Here is a 24,309-nt window from a genome sequence, read left to right as displayed (position 1 = left end):
GCAGACATTGCCTTTGAGCATAGTGAAATTATTACACTTTGGATGGTGTATCAATACACCCAGTCACTACAAAGATAAAAGCGTCCTTTCTAACTCAGTTACCGGAGGAAGCAAACGGCTTAGGGATTTCACCACGAGGCCAAGGGTGACTTTAAAACAGTTAGAGTTTAATGGCTGTGATAGGAGAAAACTGAGCATGGATCAACAACATTGTAGTTACACCACAATACTAATCTAAATGACAGAGTGAGTAGAAGGAAGCCTGTACACAATTTTTTTTTTAAATACTCCAATACTGCAAAAAAATGTGAGAAAGAAATTAACTAAGCGCTTTGTTTGGGGCAAATCCAACACATCACAGAGTACCACTCTTCATATTTTCAAGCATGGTGGTGGCTGCATCATGTTATGGGTATGCTTGTCATCTGCAAGGACTAGGGAGTTTTTAGGATAAAAATAAACAGATTAAAGCTAGGCACAGACTAAATCCTAGAGGAAAACCTGGTTCAGTCTGCTTTCCAACAAACATTGGGAGTCACAAGGCCAAATATAGACTGGAGTTGCTTATCAAGACGACATTGAATGTTCCTGAGTTGCCTAGTTACAGTTTTGACTTAAAGTCGTCTTGAAAATCTATGGCAAGACTTGAAAATTGCTGTCTAGTAATGATCAACAATCATCTTGACAGAGCTTGAAGAATTTTATAAAGAATAATGTGCAAATATTGTACAATCCAGGTGTGTAAAACTGACAGCTGTATTCACTGTCTAAGGTGATTCTAACATGTGACTCAGGGTTGTGCAAAAAAATTGCTACAAAATGTTAAAACATTTTTTCACTTTGTCATTATGGAGTATTGTGTGTAGATGGGTGAGATTTTTTTTTAATCCATTTTGAATTCAGGCTGTAACAACAAAATGTGGAATAAGTCAAGGTGTATGAATACTTTCTGAAAGCATTATTTAATTAGTTCATTGGGGTTAAAGAAAAAAATGAATCCTATAGAAAAATAAATCTAGTCAGGGTGACCAAATATATCAACCATCCATCCAAACAATATTACCAAGTCTCACTGCTACTCCTGCACACTCATGCTACTCCATAGCTGCCCAAGAAGACGACCCATTGTAGTTTGGCAAAATTCACACTAAAGGGCACTGAGGAGTGAGCTGTGTGTATAGAAATGTCCAATCTCACATCAACCCCTAGTACCTACTCCTTATGGAGAGGACTGGATAGGTATAAGCAAACTGGTGAAAATGTCACCTAGCCTATCTGAGCACAAGGTAACGCTATTACCATATTTCTAACACCTATCAAATTCTCTCAGATCATAGGGGAAAATAGGGTTTAGGGACTAGGAGTTGATGTGGGATTGGGCGTACGAGGAAATGTTTGACATCTGATTTCACGGGGACAGGAAGACCAGAGTGCATTCTAACTTGACAGCCAGGAACTGACTAGATGGCTAAACTTGGTAGAGAGAATGTGGAATTAAGGAATACCTAGGATAGGATAAAGTAATCCTTCTCACCCCCCCTTAAATGATTTAGATGCACTATTGTAAAGTGGCTGTTCCACTGGATGTCATAAGATGAATTCACCAATTTGTAAGTCGCTCTGGATAAGAGCGTCTGCCAAATGACGTAAATGTAAATGATTCAACACATTTCATTTCCAAAGAGGAACAAAGGACATAGATTGGGTGGTACAAAAAGAAAAAAAAGATGAGCTGCTTGGTCCGCCCCCGTTTTGTTACTGGCTCGAGCTCGTTGTCGGTGTGAGTGAGGAGTCTGAATGAGGAAGAGGAGTGTCTTAATGCTGCTTGGTCTTGGGTGTGGTGATTCTGCGCACCACACTGTAGAGAACCACAAAGTGCTGAAGAGAGAGAAAAATGTGAGAAAGACATTACCCAGCTAGCACATAATGTTCTGAGAACCATATATTTAAGAGCTTGTGAGAGCGTAGTTGTCCTATGGTTATTTTGCATACAACCTTTCCACAACCTTCTGGGAATGGTACAGGATACCCCGCTAGCACATAACGTTAACCACAGAACCATGTTTCTTAGGTGGGAATTTCAATACTTCAGCATAATGTTTGATATAGGTTTCCTCATGGTTCTATTTAAAGTAATGCTCTGAAATTGTTCAGAGAAAGTTAAAAAACAACGTTCTGTGGGAATTTCAGTACTTACTATTAAACAACGTTGAAAGAACGTTCTAAGAATGTTAAGACCATACATTTCATTCTCAACAAATCTCTATCTTGTTAAGTGTGGTCACGTGTGTTGGCCATGCCCACAAATTGGCCACACCTGATCTTAACCAGTGCTGTTTTACTTTGAAGTGGGTTTGTTTAAATACACAAAAATGAACAGCTAGCTCCATCTTGGTTGCGCAGTGCTCTAATTCCATGGACAGAGAACAGAAGATCATAGGTTTGAATCTCCCTGACGCCATGACACAAAAAGAAATGTGTTTGCATGATTAATGCCTAAGCAAATATATTTCCATATGTCTTATCTGTGCTAGGAGTTCAAAAGTTATACCAAAATAAGCTTGCAGTGTTATTAAAAGTTTTATTGAAACAATTTAATTACCTATAATTTCCATTTTCAGGGAACCATAGTAAAACATTCTCAAAACCTCCCTGCAACCTAAAAAGTAACATGCCCAGAACAGCCAAATGTTACCGGTCAGGAAACGTAATGCTTTGTTCCTAGAACCAATGGGAAACCACAACGTATGTTTCCATAACTTGCATGGAACCAAATGGGCTAGCTGAGTATTGTTAACCCCTTAAATAACCAGGTAAGCAGAACTCAGAAGAAAGCATTCATCTGATTTACAGCACTGACCGGGGTAGGAGTTGCAGGGTTAGGCTAGGTCAGCAGACTAATGACCATACACCAAAATAACATTAGTAGCCATCAGAATGCGGATGTTGTATCGATACATACCTGGATGGACAGATATATCACTCCGAGGTAAGCTGCGATGCAGAATGCCAGAAGCAGGTCAAAGATGGCTGGTTTCACCCTGTTAGGAAAGTGGATTTATAAAATGTCAAGTGTAAAAGGGAAAGAAAAAAACAGATACAAAAGCAAGCTGAAGAGGATTGAAATTAAAATCAAAAGGCTATTGGCTCTATTGCACTACAGCCATAACATCTACCTGTAAGCATTCATGGTCTGTTTGAGCTGATCGTAGAAGACAAACTCTGGGTCTCTGGGGAGGGGGGAGGGGGAGATTGCATTTGTCACTGTAACATCATCCATTTCTAAACCATACAGGTAATTTGTTCAATGAATAACAGTAAATAGAAATAGTGTAGAAAATCACATTCATCCCAGACTATTTGATCCTTCCAATTGATCTTGTACAATAAAAGGAGTGATTCTGTCACAGTTTTTGACCACCATGAGCACTCTTAGTAGTTCTGTGGTTCCTCCAAGGTAAACACGGCAGAACCACTAGCTGTGGCCAGTCTAGAGGACCATTGACACCCTGTATTAGCCATAACGCAGAGGTCAGTGACTGGTCACCTCTTGTCAGCCTTGACGTAGTGCCTGCGGACGTCCTTCAGGTACCGTCCCAGGTGGTACTCCAGGGTGCTGACCACACTGCTGTCCTTGTCCACCAGCTGGGCAGCCCGCGGCTGGGCTGTCAGCCAGTCCACCACCGACGACAGCTGCTCCTCCTGCATCTGCTGGCCATACAGGCAACACACACAGACACACACACTCATAATCAGTGGCGTATAGAACACACCTTGACACGCACTTGTCTTGTTAAGCACACACACACACACACAGGAACCCCGACTAACTGTCCATGCTATAACAGCTACACACTAACACTAGCCTAAGAGGACCACTGGTTGCCTACTGCTCAGGCCAAGCCTCAGGTCAAAGTCCTGGTGTGTATAGCAGCCTTTCAAAAAGGCTTGGTTAAGGTCATGTCAGACAGAGCCTCACAGGGAGGGGACAGTAGGGTCAAGCCACATTCAATCACTCACCATTTGTTCAGTGAAAATCTGTAGGTCACCTGGGGCACCCTGGACACATGAGAGAAAGAGCGAGAGCGGTCAAACCTGATGTGCAGGACAAAGAGCAACCCACACTGAACAAAAATATAAACGCAACATGTAAAGTGTTGGTCCCATGTTTCATGAGCTGAAATAAATGATCCCAGAAATGTTCCATACGCACAAGAAGCATAATTGAGCACAAATTGGTTTACATCCTTGTTAGTGAGCATTTCTCCCTCGCCAAGATAATCCACCTGACAGGTGTGGCATATCAAGAAGCTGATTAAAACAGCATGATCATTACACAGATGCACATTGTGCTGGAGACAATAAAAGGCCACTTTAAAATGTTCCGTTTTGTCACACAACACAATGCCACAGATGTCTCAAGTTGAGGGAGTGTGCAAATGGCATGCTGACTGCAGGAATGTCCACCAGAGCTGTTGCTAGAGAATAGAAGGTTAATTTCTCAACCCTAACATGCCTCTAACGTTTTAGAGAATTTGGCAGTACGTCCAACTGGCCTCACAACTGCAGACCCCTTGTAACCACACCAGCCCAGGACCTCCACCAGGACGACGCTGGGCCAATTGTGCGCTTCCCTATTGGTCTCCTAATCACGGCCGGTTGTGATACAGGCCGGAATGGAACCAGGGTCTGTAGTGATGCCTCTAGCAATGAGATGCAGTGCCTTAGACTGCTGCGCCACTCGGGAGCCCTCGACTCCCATGGCTGCACCCCTGCCCAGCCATTTGAAATCCATAGATTAGGGCCTAATGAATTTTATTTCAACTGACAGTTCCTTATATATGACCTGTGACCAAGTCAAATATTTTTTTGTTGCATGTTGCATGTTTTTGTTCAGTATAAATATCAAAAGCAACATGAAAACGTCCATCGACTTGCATGACGTGGCTTTCAATATTGAAAACGTGTATGGTGACGCTGACATGTTCTACATATCTTTACCTTCTCCGTGAGGTTGTAGATGACTCTGGCCAGCGACTCTGCAATCAGCTTTGTGTTTCTGCTGAGCTTTCTCAGATCCACATGAGGTCTGTAACAGTAAATCACAGTTCAATTATCCAGCAATCAAGAGCAGCTCAACTCTGCAACACACCGATGGAGAATGTGAGGGGAGCACAGACAGTCCACTCCACTGGGCGGGGAGGTGGGGTGGAGGGGTGGTGGCAATGAGAAGGTTGGGAGGACAGACGGTTCACTACAGCGGGACGAAGGGGCACAATCCCAAATCAACCCGGTAGCCCAGTGTTTCTCAACCTTTTATTTTATTCCAGGGGCCAGCAAGCCATGTTCCCATCTCCTTGAGGAACTGCTAACAATAAAACTAAACACAGTATTAGTAACAGCTCATACTCCGGCAAGCAACATCACTCCATCAGATGTTAAGCAACCTGGTACTAACTCCACCTTGCTGTGAGACAGATCTACAAAAAAAGTCCCACATCTACTCTCTGATCTAAGTCCCAAAGGCAGCAATGTGTGCAGGCTTTTGTTCAAGCCTAGCACTTACACACCTGATTCAATAGATCCTAATGAGCAGTTGATTCTTTGAATGAGGTGTGAAAGGTGAGCTGGGCCTAGGCAGGGGTTGGGGGTTGTGGATGGGGGGGGGTTTGGATGCTTGGTCTCTTGGTCGGACTGCAGTAATACACCCACCCAGCAGGGGGCTCTCCCGCTCCATGTTCAGAAGACACTGACCGCACGTCCATGATGCTGGAGCGCTGCACCTCGCGGTGGCTGTTGAGGTGGGACAGCGTGAAGGCCGGCAGCCGGCGGATCCCGAAGCGCTCGTGTTCCCACGCCAGTGTGTCGTCCGCCAGGTTTATCTTCTTGTGCACCATTGAGAACTTGACCTCTGGGTACTGGTTGGATGCTACCTAGGGGACGGGGTTTAGAGGGACAAAAAAACTTACAGTATGGAACTTTGAGTGTACATGTAATGTGCTTCGAGTGATCAATCAATCAATCAATATATATATATATATATCTATCATTATAAACTCGGCGGTTCGAGCTCTGAATGCTGATTGGCTGACAGCCGTGGTATATCAGACAGTATAACACGGGTATGACAAAACACTTATTTTTACTGCTCTAATAGTGTTGGTATGCACTTTATAATAGCAATAAGGCACCTCCGGAGGGGGGTTGTGGGGTTGTGGTATATGGCCAATATACCACGGCTAAGGGCTGTATCCAGGCATTTCTTGTTGCATCGTGTGTAAGAACATCCCTGAGATGTGAAATATATATTTTAAATTTATTTTACCTTTATTTAACTAGGGAAGTCAGTTAAGAACAAATTCTTATTTTCAATGACGGCTTAGGAACAGTGGGTTAACTGCCTGTTCAGCTAGGGGATTTGAACTTGCAACCTTTCAGTTACTAGTCCAATGATCTAACCACTAGGCTACCCCGCCACCCATATACAATATTGGCCATATACCACACCCCCTCCTGCCTTATTGCTTAATTATACATCTGTGAACAACACACATATATATGTATAATATTATATATAATAATAATAATAAATATATATTATAATAATAATAAATATATATTATAATATGTGTGTTCACAGATGTATAATTAAGCAATAAGGCAGGAGGGGGTGTGGTAAAGGTTGCATGACCTCCATATATACAAACAATTCTACAAAAACAGTTATTATCTATGAAACATATGTGGTTGGTGTGATGGTCCTTACAGTCTCCAGCTCTTTGAGCAGGGCATACTGGGCGGTTCCCTCTTTAGGGGGTTTGGACACGTGAAGGTGCAGACTGTCCCCGTTCCCCAGGGTGTCCAGACACAACACAAATGCCACATTGTCCTGCAACAGACTAGAGTCTGCAGAGAGGGAGGACAGGATAGAGATAAAAGGGAGAAAGGAAAAGAGAGACTGTTTACACTGCCATATCTAACCAAATACACATTTCCATGATTCATGCATGCCCATTGTTTTGCACGCATGACCTCCATTTAATAACACTTGTGGCTGGGTTCATGTTTCATTCCATTTCCAGTGTGTATTGTACAGATGTCCTTCTGTGTTCCACTGTAGCAGTCAAAATAGCCATCCTGCAACCGAGTCTACAGCCTCATGTGAGATTAGTGTACCTGTATGGTCCAGGTTGTCCTCCAGCCAGCGCTTGGTTCCTTGGTAGTTGAACTTCCCTCCTCCAGAGACAAAGAAAAGCAGGTTGTATCTAAGAAGACAGCAGGTGTGTTAGAAACGACAGGAGAGGACATTCTTATCAATGTGGATATTCACACCTCTCGACTTATTCCACATTTTGTTGCGTTACAGCCTGATTTCAAAAAAGGATTAAATATGTCAACACCCCATAATGACAGTGACATTTTAGCAAATGTATTGAAAGAAAACACAGAAATATCTCATTTACATACAGTACCAGTCAAAAGTTGACACACCTACTCAATCCAGGCCTTTTCTTTATTTTTTACATTGTAGAATAATAGTGAAGACATCAACACATATGGGATCATGTAGTAACCAAAGAAAGTGTTAAAACCTCTTAGAGATTGGGCTACTTTTTTCAACATTCTGTTAAAAATCGCTCAACATTTCAACGTCCTGCTACTCATGCCAGGAATATAGTATATGGATATGATTAGTATGTGTGCATAGAAAACACTCTGAAGTTTCTAGAACTGGTTCTAGAACTAGTTCCGTGGTCAAAATCGCAAGGAAACCTGATCACAAAATCGACGGAGAAAAAAATAAATCCGCCAGTCTATGTATTGTCTATTGGAAGGAAAAATACTTAAGGCTGAGGATACAGTTCCTACAGCTTCCACACAATGTCGCCAGTGTTGTGATTTCGATTCAACTAAATCGTTGGTCATCTGAGTAATAGCCACATCCGGTTTTCAGGTCCACAGCTGTAAACAATGGAACCGGAAAAGCTGGCTACGTTTTCCAAACTTGTGCCTATTGAATACAGATCGCTCCGTGATCAATTTGATCGTTTATTAACGTTTACTAATACCTAAAGTTGGATTACAGAAGTAGTTTGAAGTGTTTTGTCAAAGTTTATAGGCAACTTTTTTAATTAAAAAAAATAATGTTGCGTTTAAAAACAGTGTTTTTCCTTTATCTGACGGTCTTCATAAATAGACATTTTGGGTACACAAGGACAGATTTAATCGAAAAAAAGACCCAATTGTGATGTTTATGGGACATATAGGAGTGCCAACAAAGAAGCTCGTCAAAGGTAATGAATGTTTTATATTTTATTTCTGCGTTTTGTGTAGCGCCGGCTACGCTAATTCCTTTGTTTTACGTCCCCTTCTGGTATTTCGGGGTGTTGCATGCTATCAGATAATAGCTTCTCATGCTTTCACCAAAAAGCATTTTACAAATCTGACTCGTTGGCTAGATTCACAACGAGTGTATCTTGAATTGAGTACCCTGCATGTGAGTTTTAATGAACGTTTGAGTTTTAACGAGTGCTATTAGCATTTGGCGTAGCGCATTTGCATTTATTGTTGGCAAGGTGGGACGCTAGCGTGTCGGGTGGGCCAGAGAGGTTAAACAAATCAAAATATATTTTATATTTCAGATTCTTCAAAGTAGCCACCCTTTACCTTGATGACAGCTTTGCACACTCTTGGCATTCTCTCAATCAGCATAATTTTTTAATTGAAACTTTATTTAACTAGGCAAGTCATTTAAGAACAAATTCTTATTTACAATGACGGCCTACCCCGGACGACGCTGGGCCAATTGTGCCCCGCCCTATGGGACTCTTAATCACGGCCGGACGTGATTCAGCCTGGATTCGAATCAGGGACTGTAGTGATGCCTCTTGCACTGAAATGCACTTGGGAGCAGCGGTCTACCTGGAATGCAATTCAATTAACAGGTGTGCCTTGTTAAAAGTTAATTTGTGGACTTTCTTTCCTTCTTAACGCATTTGAGCCAATCAGTTGTGTTGTGACAAGGTAGGCGTGGTATACAGAAGATAGCCCTATTTGGTAAAAGACCAAGTCCATATTATGGCAAGAACAGTTCAAATAAGCAATGAGAAAATACATTCCATCATTACTTTAAGACATGAAGGTCAGTCAATATGGAAAATGTCAAGAACTTTGAAAGTTTCTTCAACTGCGGTCACAAAAACCATCAAGCGCTATGATGAAACTGGCTCTCATGAGGACCGCCACAGGAATGGAAGACCCAGAATCACCTCTGCTGCAGAGGATAAGTTCATTACAGACACATCTCAACATCAACTGTTCAGAGGAGACTGCGTAAATCAGGCCTTCATGGTCGAATTGCTGCAAAGAAACCACCACTAAAGGACACTAATAAGAAGAAGAGACTTGCTTGGGCCAAGAAACACGAGTAATGGACATTAGACTGTGCTTTGGTCTGATGAGTCCAAATTGGAGATTTTTGGTTCCAACCACCATGTGTCTGTGAGAAACAGATTAGGTGAACGGATGATCTCCACATGTGTGGTTCTCACTGTGAAGCATAGAGGGGGAGGTGTGATGGTGTTGGGGTGCTTTGCTGGTGACACTGATTTATCTAGAATTCAAGGCACACTTCAACAGCATGGCTACCACAGCATTCTGCAATGATACGTCATCCCATCTGGTTTGTGCTTAGTGGGACTATCATTTGCTTTTCAACAGGACAATGGCCCAACACATCTCCAGGCTGTGTAAGGGCTATTTGAGAAAGAAGGAGAGTGATGGAGTGCTGCATCAGATGACCTGGCCTCCACAATCACCCAACCTCAACCCAATTGAGATGGTTTGGGATGAGTTGGACAGAGTGAAGGAAAAGCAGCCAACAAGTGCTCAGCATATGTGGGAACTGCTTCAAGACCATTGGAAAAGCATTCCAGGTGAAGCTGGTTGAGAGCATGCAAAGTGTGTGCAAAGCTGTCATCAAGGCAAAGGGTGGCTACTTTGAAAAATCTAAAATATGAGAAAAAAAGAACCTGCACATTGCTCGATAGTATCACTGCTCAGAGCTTCTGATGAAGGCCTTAAGGCCGATACTTAAAGCTCATTAAAGAGCAGTGATACTATCAAGAGCAGTGTGCAGGTTTCTTTTTTTCTTCTTCATCTTATTCAACTGTTACCATGCGTCTGCAACAAAGATAGCTCAAATGTTCCTTTTGTATTAAGAATCTAAAATATATTTTGATTTGTTTAACACTTTTTTGGTTACTACATGATTCCATGTGTTATTTCATAGTTTTGATTTCTTCACTATTAATCTACAATGTAGAAAATAGTCAAAATAAAGAAAAACCCTGGAATGAGTAGGAGTGTCAACTTTTCACTGGTACTGTAAGTATTCACACGGAGTGACAGCAATTACAGCTGAGAGTCTTTCTGGGTAAGTCTCTAAGAGCTTTACACACCTGGATTGTGCAACATTCATCATTCTTTTTAAAAGTTCTTCAAGGTCTGTCAAACGGGTTGTTGTAGATAACCATTTTCAGGTCTTGCCATAGATTGTAAATGAGATTTAAGTCAAAACTGAAACATGGCCACTCAGGAACATTCACTATCTTCCTGGTAAGCAACTTCACTGTAGATTTGGCCTTGTGTTTTACGTTATTGTCCTGCTGAAAGGTGAATTCACCAGATTTTCCTCTAGGATTTTGCCTGCACTTAGCTTCATCCCGTTAATTTTTAATCCTGAAAAACTCCCCAGTCTTTAACGATTAAATACATACCCATAACATGATGCTGCCGCCACTATGCTTGAACATATGGAGAGTGGCACTCATTAATGTGTTGTATTCGATTTTCCCAATCAAAACACATTGTAGTTTGGACAAAAAGTGAATTGCTGTGCCACATTTTCTGCTGTATTACTTTAGGGCCTTGTTGCAGACAGGATGCATGTTTTGGAATATTTTTATTCTGTACAGGCTTCGTTCTTCTCCCTCGGTCAATTAGGTTATTATTGTGGAGTAACTACAATGTTGTTGATCCATCCTCAGTTGTTATCTCCTATCACAGCCATTAAACTCTGTAACTGTTTTAAAGTCACCATTGGCCTCATGGTGAAATCCCTGAGCGGTTTCCTTCCTCTCCGGCAACTGAGATAGGAACGATGCCTGCATCTTTTTAGTGACTGGGTGGACACCATCCAAAGTGTCATTAATAACGCCAACAAGCTCAAAGAGATATTCACTGTCAGCATTTTTTTTAAACCCAACTACCAATAGCTTCCCTTCTTTGAGAGGCATTGGAAAACCTCCCTGGTCTTTGTGGTTGAATCTCTGGTTGAAATTCAATGCTCGACTGAGAGACCTTATACACACTGCTCAAAACAAAAAAATAAAGGGAACACGTAAACAACACAATGTAACTCCAAGTCAATCATACTTCTGTGAAATCAAACTACCCACTTAGGAAGCAACACTGACAATAAATTTCACATGCTGTTGTGCAAATGGAATAGACAACAGGTGGAAATGATAGGCAATTAGCAAGACACCCCCAATAAAGGAGTGGTTCTGCAGGTGGGGACCATAGACCACTTCTCAGTTCCTATGCTTCCTGGCTGATGTTTTAGTCACTTTTGAATGCTGGCGGTGCTTTCACTCTAGTGGTAGCATGAGACGGAGTCTACAACCCACACAAGTGGCTCAGGTAGTGCAGCTCATCCAGGATGGCACATCAATGCGAGCTGTGGCAAAAGGTTCGCTGTGTCTGTCAGCGTAGTGTCCAGAGCATGGAGGCGCTACCAGGAGACAGGCCAGTACATCAGGAGACGTGGAGGAGGCCGTAGGAGGGCAACAACCCAGCAGCAGGACCGCTACCTCCGCCTTTGTGCAAGGAGGAACACTGCCAGAGCCCTGCAAATTGACCTCCAGCAGGCCACAAATGTACATGTGTCTGCTCAAATGGTCAGAAACAGACTCCATGAGGGTGGTATGAGCCCCCGACGTCCACAGGTGGAGGTTGTGCTTACAGCCCAACACCGCGCAGGACGTTTGGCATTTGCCAGAAAACACCAAGATCGGCAAATTCGCAACTGGCGCCCTGTGCTCTTCACAGATGAAAGCAGGTTCACACTGAGCACGGGACAGAGTCTGGAGACGCCGTGGAGAACATTCTGCTGCCTGCAACATCCTCCAGCATGACCGGTTTGGCGGTGAGTCAGTCATAGTGTGGGGTGGTATTTCTTTGGGGGGCCGCACAGCCCTCCATGTGCTCGCCAGAGGTAGCCTGACTGCCATTAGGTACCGAGATGAGCTCCTCAGACCCCTTGTGAGACCATATGCTGGTGCAGTTGGTCCTGGGTTCCTCCTAATGCAAGACAATGCTAGACCTCATGTGGCTGGAGTGTGTCAGCAGTTCCTGCAAGAGGAAGGCATTGATGCTATGGACTGGCCCGCCCGTTCCCCAGACCTGAATTGAATTGAGCACATCTGGGACATGTCTCGCTCCATCCACCAACGCCACGTTGCACCACAGACCGTCCAGGAGTTGGCGGATGCTTTAGTCCAGGTCTGGGAGGAGATCCCTCAGGAGACCTTCCGCCACCTCATCAGGAGCATGCTCATTTTGACTTGTTTTAAGGACATTACATTAAAGTTGGATCAGCCTGTAGTGTGGTTTTCCACTTTAATTTTGAGTGGGTTGATAAATTTGATTTCCATTGATAATTTTTGTGTGATTTTGTTGTCAGCACATTCAACTATGTAAAGAAAAAAGTATTTAATAAGAATATTTCTTTCAATCAGATCTAGGATGTGCTATTTTAGTGTTCCCTTTGGTTTTTTTTGAGCAGTGTATAATTCTATGCAGAAATTAAGTAGTCATTCAAAAATCATCTTAAACACTATTATTACACACAGAGTGAGTCCATGCAATTTATTATGTGACTTGTTAAGCAAATGTTTACTCCTGAACTTATTTAGGCCTGACATAACAAAGGAGTTGAATACTTACTGACTCAATGCATTTCAGCTTTTCATTTGTAATTAACTTGTATAAATGTAGAAAAACAATTCCTCTTTGACATTATGGGGTATTGTGTTTCGGCCAGTGACAATCACATCTCAATTTCATCCATTTTAAATTCAGGCTGTAACACAAAAACATTTGTAAAAAGTCAAGGGGTATGAATACCTTCTTAAGGCACTGTACATGTTGGGAAAACGAATGTCAAAACATATTGTATAATATCATAGGGGAAAGGCTACACTCAGTTAAAATGTTTCTCTGAATACAGAGGTCACGTAATCTGCAATTTCTCTGCAACACATAACACTGTACTTTTGCGTCCTGAATGACTGCACCTTTCTCCCCTGCTCTCTCTATGTAGGAGGGGCGTCGTGCAGTCTTGTTCCTTTTTACTAGTGACACGCAAACAGACCATATGCAAAGTTAACAGTGGTTACTGGTTAGCATTTTCATTCGATCAGCATGGAGAATACGCCAACACAAGAGCTCACCTAACACCATGGAGAACAGCCAGTGTGCCATTACGCCAAAACATTTACACTAACGTGGCCCCTCGTCTCAAACAGCACTCACACTCCAGAGTACACTTCGTCTAGGAATAGACAGATATCTTCTAAGAACCACATCCGTTCTACTCCATTACTAAAACTAATCGACTCTTAAAAGCGAAGTACTTTTGAGAACACAGGAAGAGCTGTCTTCTGACCCCTGTAAGAGGCGTATTATTTTAGTTGTGAGTTTTACATACGGAGTGCAATTTTCCTAAAAGGTGTGGAATGCTTAGGCACAAGGAAAGAAACGTGTGGATAGCATTGTAATAAGCCTGATTTCTCTGAGAAGCTGTGGACCCATGTTGCTCACCCAGCGTGTGTCCTCTTGTAGGTGTAGAGTCTGGAGAAGAGCCTGGCTAACTCCAGCAGCATAGACACCCCACTGCCGTTAGAATCTGCTCCATAGGACAGCCACTGGACAGGACAACAACACCAAAGTCAACACATTTAATTAGCATCTTCACTTCTGGTGGAGGAGAATTCTGCAACATAGTTATATTTATTTATCATACAGTAAAAAATATTATAAATATAGCATATCATAGAATATATTGAGGTGTATTAAGGGAGAGCTGGGTGTACCGGAGCGACACCAAAGGAGTCATAGTGAGCCACCAGGACAATGGTGGGCAGGTCCTCTCCCCCAGTTCCAGCCAGTCGCCCCTAGGAGAGGACACAAGTATAGTGTAGATCAGTTCTATAACACCTCAAAACAATAATATACTACTATGTTAATGTTCTGTGTTATGTCATGTTTCATGTAGACTCCAGGAAGAGTAGCTGCTGCTTTAGCAACAGCTAATGGGTATCCTAATAAAATACTACATTTACTTTCATATAAGATAACAGCAAAGTATGTAGCCAAGGGTATGAGACTTAAGACATCAATAAAGACAGGCATGGAATGCCTACCACAAGGACTTATACACATTATGTGAAACAATGCCATAGACTGGTGGCCGTATGCATTAGGTAGAAAGGAACACAAGGCCTCAGGAAATCTACTGGAGTCCCCTAATCTCCTACTACAGGGCTAAATCCATTATTCCCCTGGGTTTGACACCTATCTTAGTTCAACACACACACACACACAGTCTAGAATATCATATAGACCCAAGAATGACACAAGGTTAAGAAAACAAACATGTTATTTGCTTCTAAATCACTTAACTTCTTCGATATAGGGGGCGCACTTTTAATTTTTGGATAAAAAAATGTTCCCGTTTTAAACAAGATATTTCGTCACAAAAAGATGCTCGACTATGCATATAATTGACAGCTTTGGAAAGAAAACACTCTGACGTTTCCAACACTGCAAAGATATTGTCTGTGAGTGCCACAGAACAAATGCTACAGGCGAAACCAAGATGAAATTTCATACAGGAAATGCCCCAGATTTTGAATGCGCTGTGTTCCAATGTCTCCTTATATGGCTGTGAATGCGCCAGGAATGAGCCTACACTTTCTGTCGTTTCCCCAAGGTGTCTGCAGCATTGTGACGTATTTGTAGGCATTTCATTGGAAGATTGACCATAAGAGACTACATTTACCAGGTGTCCGCTTGGTATCCTCCGTCGAAATTATTGCGCAATCTCCAGCTGCGTCCACTTTTCCATTAAGTTCAGAGGAGAAAGGCAACTGCCACAAATGATTTATCATCGAATAGATATGTGAAAAACACCTTGAGGATTGATTCTAAACAACGTTTGCCATGTTTCTGTCGATATTATGGAGTTAATTTGGAAAAAAGTTCGGCGTTGTAATGACTGAATTTTCGTGTTTTTTTCTTAGCCAAACGTGATGAACAAAACGGAGCAATTTCTCCTACACAAATAATCTTTTTGGAAAAACTGAACATTTGCTATCTAACTGAGAGTCTCCTCATTGAAAACATCCGAAGTTCTTAAGGTAAATTATTTTATTTGAATGCTTTTCTTGGTTTTGTGAAAATGTGCCTGCTGAATGGCTAGGCTTATTGCTATGCTAGCTATAAATACTCTTACACAAATGCTTGTGTAGCTATGGTAGAAAAGCATATTTTGAAAATCTGAGACGACAGTGTTGACCTCTTAGAGATCGGGCTACTTTTTTCAACATTCTGTTAAAAATCGTGCAACATTTCAACGTCCTGCTACTCATGCCAGGAATATAGTATATGCATATGATTAGTATGTGTGCATAGAAAACACTCTGAAGTTTCTAGAACTGGTTCAATGGTGTCTGTGACTATAACAGAATGAGTTCCGTGGTCAAAATCGCCAGAAAACCTGTTCACTAAATCGACGGAGAAAAAAATCAATCCGCCAGTCCATGTAGTCTATTGGAAGGAAAAATACTTAAGGGTGGGATTACAGTTCCTACAGCTTCCACACAATGTCGCCAGTGTTGTGATTTCGATTCAACTAAATCGTTGGTCATCTGAGTAATAGCCACATCCGGTTGTCAAGTCCACAGCTGTAAACAATGGAACCGGAAAAGTTGACTACGTTTCCCAAACTTGTGCCTATTGAATACAGATCGCTCCGTGATCAATTTGATCGTTTATTAACGTTTATTAATACCTAAAATTGGATTACAGAAGTAGTTTGAAGTGTTTTGTCAAAGTTTATAGGCAACTTTTTTAATTAAAAAAAATAACGTTGTGTTTAAAAAATGTGTTTTTACTGGATTTGACGGTCTTCATAAATTGACATTTTGGGTACACAAGGACCGATTTAATCGAAAAAAAAAGACCCAATTGTGATGTTTATGGGACATATAGGAGTGCCAACAAAGAATCTCGTCAAAGGTAATGAATGTTTTATATTTTATTTCTGCGTTTTGTGTAGCGCCGGCTACGCTAATTCCTTTGTTTTATGTCCCCTTCTGGTATTTCGGCGTGTTGCCTGCTATCAGATAATAGCTACTCATGCTTTCGCCGAAAAGCATTTTACAAATCTGACTCGTTGGCTAGATTCACAACGAGTGGAGCTTGAATTGACTACCCTGCATGTGAATTTTAATGAACGTTTGAGTTTTAACGAGTGCTATTAGCATTTGGCGTAGCGCATTTGCATTTATTGTTGGCAGGGGGTGCGGTTGCGTCCCGGGTGGGCCAGACAGGTTAACAAAAGGCTAAGCTTGTGAGCCAATATATTTATTTCATTTCATTTGCGATTTTCATGAATAGTTAACGTTGCGTTATGCTAATGAACTTGAGGCTATGATTACACTCCCGGATACGGGATTGCTCGACACTAGAGGTTAACACCTTAAGTGTGAGCAGTGTGTTAATGTGAGTACTGCTTCACTGGTAGCCTAATATCATTAAAATATGTCACCCATTAACAGAACCGTGGATGTCTGGATTACATAAAGCATTAAACAGATAAAGGATAGTGGTTTAACCATAATGATTCTCACCTCTAGACTGGTAATGGCCCAGTCACTCACTGCCTTGCTCTGAGCCCCACTCGTCACCATCTGAAAGCCATTTGCTGTGGCTGTGTGGATCAGCACTGTGAAGACATGGGAGAAAAGGGGTCATTAAATACCTCGAAAGAATTTCACTGGAAAGAATTTCCTCTGACAGCGTTTCGACCGACAGTTTTCAACACAATATTTGTAAATGTCCTGCACCTTCAGCTGCAGAGGAGGAGCCCTGGGAGGAGGAGGAGGTGAGGGTCTGTGTGTAGATGGAGAGCAGCTCATCATCCTCCAGAGCAAAGTAAACCGGAACAATGGTCTCTGTGGCCAGCATCTCTGGCTCCAGCTCCATGAACTGCTACAACGTAGAGGAATAAGGAATGCCGGGTTATCATTCACAAGACAACAACACTACCAGGGAAGCAGTGTGAATGTGAAACAGCATAACATTTGGACACTTTGGCCTACTTCACTCCAGCAAGTCTGGTTTTTCAAGTTTTGCTTTGAGTTCCAACTGATGAGGGAGTGTTGTGACTGACAGTTTTCCTTGAGTGTAACAGAAACGAACTGTACAAGAACACCAAAGGAGCTCTAGCTTTAAAAGCAACTCAGGATCTTGCCTCTTGATTTGACTAGTTTGATGAACGGCCATAAAACCCACTCATAAGGCATTATAATGCATTATTACCTGTACTATGTCCTGCGGCATGGTGGACATATTCTTGGGGAGAATGATGACCACAGCCCCAGCGGACTGGCGCAGGGCTTTCTGGTATCTCTCATAGGAGAAGTCCACCAGCCGCATGATGACACAGCGGCGGCTTAGCACTTCCGCCTCCACAGTGCGCGCTTCTGTGTTCAATATGGCATTCCTGGTCCCTGGGAATCACAAGTGGGATCCGATCAGTTGGGGAGGGATGTGTGGAAACACCATTGATGCTATGCTATAGGCTATTAGGCAGGGCAAAGTCGTTTTTGTGATTTCTGGTATTTCATCAAAACATATCACAGCACCTTTTTTTTATCATTCAGAAGTTTATACCTGATTAAGTACAACACCATTGGAAATAAATGTTGAAAGTTAAGTTTTAGGAATATAAATTTAAGTTGAAAATTATGCCGCCACTGTTTCCTGTTCACAAGAGATTTTGATAAATAGCCCAATGTCAAAACACAGTTTTGACGTGTCTAAATCAACAACAAGAAACAGTTTGTCATAGTGAAAATTCAAAACACAAAATGTACCATCTACACACACATATGCAACAATAGTAATCATATTACTAGGAATATTTTTTAAAGCAGCTTGTTCACTGCACCCGCACCAAAAACCCTGTTGTTTTGACAAGTGGTAATATATCACTCATATTGATTAGGCGGGAAATCAGGTTGTACACGCTGTTGATACTACCACAACTCAAATACCACATGGAAACTGGAGATATTTTTGCATCACTGTTCTATAACTAAGCTTTGTTGTACAATTAAAAAAGGTCAAATACACTGCATTTCAAACAGTCAGCAAAAATCTAATGAATTCAGGGCTTGTGAAATTATACATAGGCTAAATATAAGCCTTCCACAACCATAAAACCCACTAAAAATGTAATCAAAATAGTTGAAGCTGTTTTTTCGCAATAGTCACCGATCTGGCTTTCACGTCTATGAAAATGCCCTTTTTGTTACAAATTTAAGATGAACCAATCATAATGGACATTCACTTATTGTAGCAGGCATTATAGAAAATGAACACAGAAATCCTGGTTGAGAATGAAACGACTGAACAGCACAGCAAGTAAGTGAAAGAAATAGGTTTTGATGATGTTTTATTGATAAATGGGGACATACGTAAATGCCAACAAAATAAAGTTTTGGTCAGTGTGGTGTGTGTGTGTGTAACCTTTATTTAACAAGGCAAGTCAGTTAAGAACAAATTCTTATTTACAATGACGGCCCAGACAATGCTGGGCAAATTGTTCGCCGCCCTATGGGCCTCCCAATCACGGCCGGATGTGTTACAGCTTGGATTCGAACCAGGGACTGTATTGATGCCTCTTGCACTGAGATCCAGTGCCTTAGACCCTGTGTCCATGTGTGTGTGTTAACTATTTAACTGTACTAGAATGCTTAAAAGGCCCCTAAAATGTTATATATTGGTATCGTTTTTTTGTCAAGGAAAATATTGGATATCAGTATCAGCCAAAAATGTCATATTGGTGCATCACTAGAAATAATTTTGTAAGAAGTTGGTTGATTAATAAAAACAGATACAGTAAGACAGGACAACCTTGCCTAATTCCGCTCTTTAACTCAAATCGAGGTGTCATGTGTCAGTTTTATAGAGATATTTCCATTTGTATAGTCTTAATAGTCTTACAGAAAAAATCCCCAAAGCCAAGTCTCTCAAGGGAGTGGAAGAGGAACTGATGCTCTACTGTGTCAAATGCATTATAAAAATATTTTAAAAATATGAAGCTATCCTCAGTTATTAGGTCTGAGTAGTCAAATCTATCTAATACTAGTCTGATATTGTTAGAAATATGTCTGTTCATCATAAGGCAAGACTGTTTCATCAATGATTGCATCCAGGACTTCTTTAATTATTTTTGCAAATAGTAAGGCTAATATCTTAGTCATTATTAAGAAGACAAACTGAATGCCAGTTATCAATGAGCAGCGATTCTTTTTTAGGCTTAGGTATCAGTGTTATTAATCCCTGACTCATTGTAGGAGGGAGAATATTGTTTTTAATACTCTCTAAAAAGACTTCAAGTAGGAAGGGAGCTACTTGTTCAGAAAATAACTTGAAGGCTAGCATCCCAGAGTTGCCTCTTCACTTTTGACGTCGAGACTGGTGTTTTGCAGGTACTATTTAATGAAGCTGCCAGTTGAGGACTTGTGAGGCATCTGTTTCTCAAACTAAACACTAATGTACTTGTCCTCTTGTTCAGTTGTGCACCGGGGCCTCCCACTCTTTCTATTCTGGTTAGAGTCCATTTGTGTTGTTCTGTGAAGGGTGTAGTACACATTATTACACATTAGTAGTACACAGCATTGTACGAGATCTTCAGTTTTTTGGCAACTTCTCACATGGAATAGCCTTCATTTCTCAGAACAAGAATAGACTGACGAGTTTCAGAAGAAAGGTCTTTGTTTCTGACCATTTTGAGACTGTAATCGAACCCACAAATGCTGATGCTCCAGATACTCAACTAGTCTAAAGAATGCCAGTTTATTGCTTCTTTAAATCAGAAGAATGTTTTTTAGCTGTACTAACATAATTTCAAAAGGGGTTTCTAGTGATCAATCAGCCTTTTAAAATGATAAACTTGGATTAAGCTAACACAACGTGCCATTGGAACACAGGAGTGATGGTTGCTGATAATTATGTTATTTCTTTCAAAATCAAGGACATTTTTAAGTGACCCAACACTTTTGAACTGTAGTATAGAGATAGAGAGAGAGATAGATATATATAGATATATATATATATCTATCTCTCTCTATCTAAAATCCAGTTTATTTCAATCTATTTATACTGTGCCTTGCGAAAGTATTCATCCCCCTTGGCATTTTCCTTATTTTGTTGCCTTACAACCTGGAATTAAAATAGATTTTTGGGGGGTTTGTATCATTTGATTTACACAACATGCCTACCACTTTGAAGATGCAAAATATGTTTTATTGTAAAACAAACAATAAGACAGAAAAAAACTAACTTGAGCGTGCATAACTATTCACCCACCCAAAGTCAATCCTTTGTAGAGCCACCTTTTGCAGCAATTACAACTGTAAGTCTCTTGGGATGTCTCTATAAGCTTGGCACATCTAGCCACAGGGATTTTTGCCCATTCTTCAAGGCAAAACTTCTCCAGCTCCTTCAAGTTGGATGGGTTCTGCTGGTGTACAGCAATCTTTAAGTTATCCCACAGATTCTCAATTGGAATGAGGACTGGGCTTTGACTAGGCCATTCCAAGACATTTAAATGTTTCCCCTTAAACCACTTGAATGTTGCTAAAGCAGTATGCTTAGGGTCATTGTCCTGCTGGAAGGTGAACCTGTCCCAGTCTCAAATCTCTGGAAGACTGAAACAGGTTTCCCTCAAGAATTTCCCTGTATTTAGCGCCATCCATCATTCCTTCAATTCTGACCCATTCCCCGCCGATGAAAAACATTCCCACAGCATGATGCTGCCACCACCATGCTTCACTGTGGGGATGGTGTTCTCAAGATGTTGGGTTTGTGCCAGACATAGCATTTTCGTTGATGGCCATAAAGCTAAATTTTAGTCTCATCTGACCAGAGTACCTTCTTACATATTTGGGGAGTCTCCCACCTGCCATTTGGCGAACAACAAACGTGTTTGCTTATTTTTTCTTCAAGCAATGTTTTTTTTTCTGGCCACTTCGATAAAGCCCAGCTCTGTGGAGTGTACGGTTTAAAGTGGTCCTATGGACAGATACTCCAATTTCACTGTGGAGCTTTGCAGATCCTTCAGGGTTATATTTGGTTTCTTTGTTGCCTCTCTGATTAATGCCCTCCTTGCTGGTTCTTGAGTTTTGGTGGGCGTCCTTCTCTTGGCAAGTTTCCTTTTAATAATGGTTTTAATGGAGCTCCGTGGGATGCTCAAAGTTTCAGATCTTTTTTTATAACCCAACCCTGATCTGTACTTTGTCCCTGACCAGTTTGGAGAGCTCCTTGGTCTTCAAGGTGCCGCTTGCTTAGTGGTGTTGCAGACCCTGGGGACTTTCAGAACAGGTGTATATATACTGAGATAATGTGACACTTAGATTGCATACAGGTGGACTTTATTTTATTAATTATGTAACTTCTGAATGTAATTGGTTGCACCAGATCTTATTTAGGGGCTTCATAGCAAAGGGGGTGAAAACATATACATGCACCACTTTCCGTTTTTTGTTTTTTAGAATTTTGAAGTTATTTTTTTCATTTCACTTTACCAATTTGGACTATTTTGTGTATGTCCATCACATGAAATCGAAATAAAAATCTATTTAAATTACAGGTTGTAATGCAACAAAATAGGAAAAATGGCAAGGGGGTGAATACTTTTGCAAGGCACTGTATTATCCAGTTTATTTTGTAACTCAATTAGTTCCATCTTCTCCTCGCCCGAGAGGTCGGCTAGGGACCTCTGAGAAAGGGAAGTTCTCAATGATCACCTTTTCCTCCTCCGCTCTTCTGGTCTTAGCAAGATGACTACCATATTTTATGGAGGTCTTTGGCCACTTCAAATTTAAAGAGCTCCCAGTTCTTGCAATAAGATTTACAAACCCTTTCCCAAAAGTATAAGAGAAGACCTTTAACCTCAAACTTAACTATATCATTATTTAACAAGGAGCTATTTAGCTACCAGTAGGATGCGCTACCAAATATTTTGACATCAATGCAAATGGCCCTATGGTCTGTGAAGAGAGTAGTACAAATATTTGTAGTACTACAGTAATGAGCGTAACGTAGCCTAGTGTTTAGAGCGTTGGACTAGTAACCAGAAGGTTGCAAGTTCAAATCCCCGAGCTGACAAGGTCCAAATCTGTCGTTCTGCCCCTGAACAGGCAGAACCCAGGCAGAACCCATTGAAAATAAGAATTTGTTATTAACTGATGTGCCTACTTACATGAAGGTAAAATAAAAATGTAATTGTAACTGATCACAGGACAAATAAAGTAACCAAAGGGGTCACAGTTCGAGTGTAGAATATTACTACCAAAGGTATTTGTCCTTGTAATGACCCCAGTGGTGTGTTCAGAGCCATGGGAAAGCCAAATATCGTTGCCCCACTTCCAGAAAGTTTGAGGTAGTATATCTGTTACATCTACTATCAACAGATTACACATCCATTTTCAGTTAAAACCTTGCACATGATTTATACTACAATGATGGCATATCCTAAAATAATAATTTTATTTCCCATTTAACCCATATTTTAGCATATGAAGATTGCTTGTTAGGAAGGTGATGATCCTCCAGCTGCGCCCACATGCAGGAACCTATGGGATGCCCACACGGGGTGGATGCCCCGTATTGCGGGCCCCAATAACACATTGACACACTGGTTAGCTAGCGCGCTAACGTTAGCTAGCTAGGACTGTGCAATAACAGAGAGCGTTTACTTAGCGAAAGAGCTATGCCTTATATCGTGGTCGCTAACTACAGGACTGCATTTCCATTCAATAATTGCTCAAAATACCATTTTTAAATGCTTACCGTACGGTTGTCCCTGCAGGTCATACTGCTGCATGCGGTACACGGTGAATTCATGTGCCGCTTCGGCTGGAAGGGGTGAGACGAGAATCAGCACCGCGGGGATAAACACAATGAAAGTTAGGGGGAAAGAGGACTTAAACATGTTATCGAACACCTCACTAGCCTCCTCAAACATTTTGATATTGGTATTATGGTCTAAACAACAGTAAATTGATAATCTAGTCGCTAGCCTAGCTGTCATTCACTAACACAGTCGCCACAAGTGGATTTTAATATGGCAAAAAGCTTGGCCACCTAACTAAACACGCACGAGCTTGCTTTTTGAATGGCATGGACATATTATTGTTACGTCTTCCATATCTGTAATGAACATTCTTTATCATAAACCATTCATATCATAATTTGTCCCATTCATTGATTTATTTAATGAGAATATTAATAACTGGGAATTTGCGAAATCTCTGCTGATAAGGGTCCTACAGGAGACATCAAAGACAGCTTCGTGAATTTTAGGCGAGGCTGTGCAATTGATGATTTTAGCAGCAGGGGTCAGTGAAGACCAGAGATGGTCATATCTTGACGGTATACTGCCAATAAACCCTGGATTACATAATGCTATGTACTGGCCATTATAAACTGGGTGGTTTGAACCCTGAATACTGATTGGCTGACAGCCATGGTATATCAGACCCTATAAAACATGTGTTTTTCCTGCTCTAATTACGTTGGTTAACCAGTTTAGAGTAGCAATAAGGCACCTCAGGGGTTTGTGGTATATAGCCAATATACCACGGCTAAGGGCTGTGTCCAGAACAGCCCTTAGCCCAGGCATATTGGCCATATACCACACCCCCTCGGGTCTTATTGCTTATTTGAGAGGCTTTGGACATGTGAAACTCTGTGGCCATACTGTACAGTCTTTGTTTTGGCCAAATATTATGGATATACTGACAAGATACATCTCTCCGCCATAACAAAGCGGAATAAATCTCTCCGTTCACAAAGTGGCACTATAGCTCCCGCCTATCATTTCTTTGGATTGGTGGATACATCTCATTATTGTAATCCTTTTTAAAATATTCGATGAGGTTGTTAACGTCA

The 24,309-nt window shown here is 41.3% G+C and overlaps 1 protein-coding gene across 5 annotated transcripts; it reads right to left on the bottom strand.

Moving 5' to 3' along the window:
• Window positions 1-146: 146 nt before the first annotated feature.
• LOC135512686 (BOS complex subunit ncln-like) lies at window positions 147-23,470 on the bottom strand. 5 transcript variants are annotated; one of them, XM_064934952.1, is made up of 15 exons: window positions 23,209-23,470; window positions 17,668-17,858; window positions 17,193-17,337; window positions 16,977-17,071; window positions 14,157-14,237; window positions 13,885-13,988; window positions 7,177-7,265; window positions 6,767-6,906; window positions 5,713-5,933; window positions 5,002-5,089; window positions 4,021-4,059; window positions 3,548-3,711; window positions 3,177-3,230; window positions 2,963-3,041; window positions 147-1,878 (listed from the first exon to the last, which is right to left on the bottom strand). In XM_064934952.1, exons 1-15 carry the CDS (start codon window positions 23,447-23,449, stop codon window positions 1,816-1,818), a joined length of 1,794 nt encoding a protein of 597 aa, XP_064791024.1. In that variant the 5' UTR covers window positions 23,450-23,470; the 3' UTR covers window positions 147-1,815. The 5 variants fall into 5 exon arrangements, with proteins under 5 accessions (XP_064791024.1, XP_064791025.1, XP_064791027.1 ...); XM_064934953.1 differs by having other exon boundaries at window positions 3,548-3,708; XM_064934955.1 differs by having other exon boundaries at window positions 5,755-5,933.
• Window positions 23,471-24,309: the final 839 nt, after the last annotated feature.

This window comes from Oncorhynchus masou, chromosome 24 (genome assembly GCF_036934945.1).
Source record: "Oncorhynchus masou masou isolate Uvic2021 chromosome 24, UVic_Omas_1.1, whole genome shotgun sequence".
Classification (NCBI taxonomy): Eukaryota; Metazoa; Chordata; class Actinopteri; order Salmoniformes; family Salmonidae; genus Oncorhynchus; species Oncorhynchus masou.
This window is presented reverse-complemented; position numbering and strand designations above follow the sequence as displayed.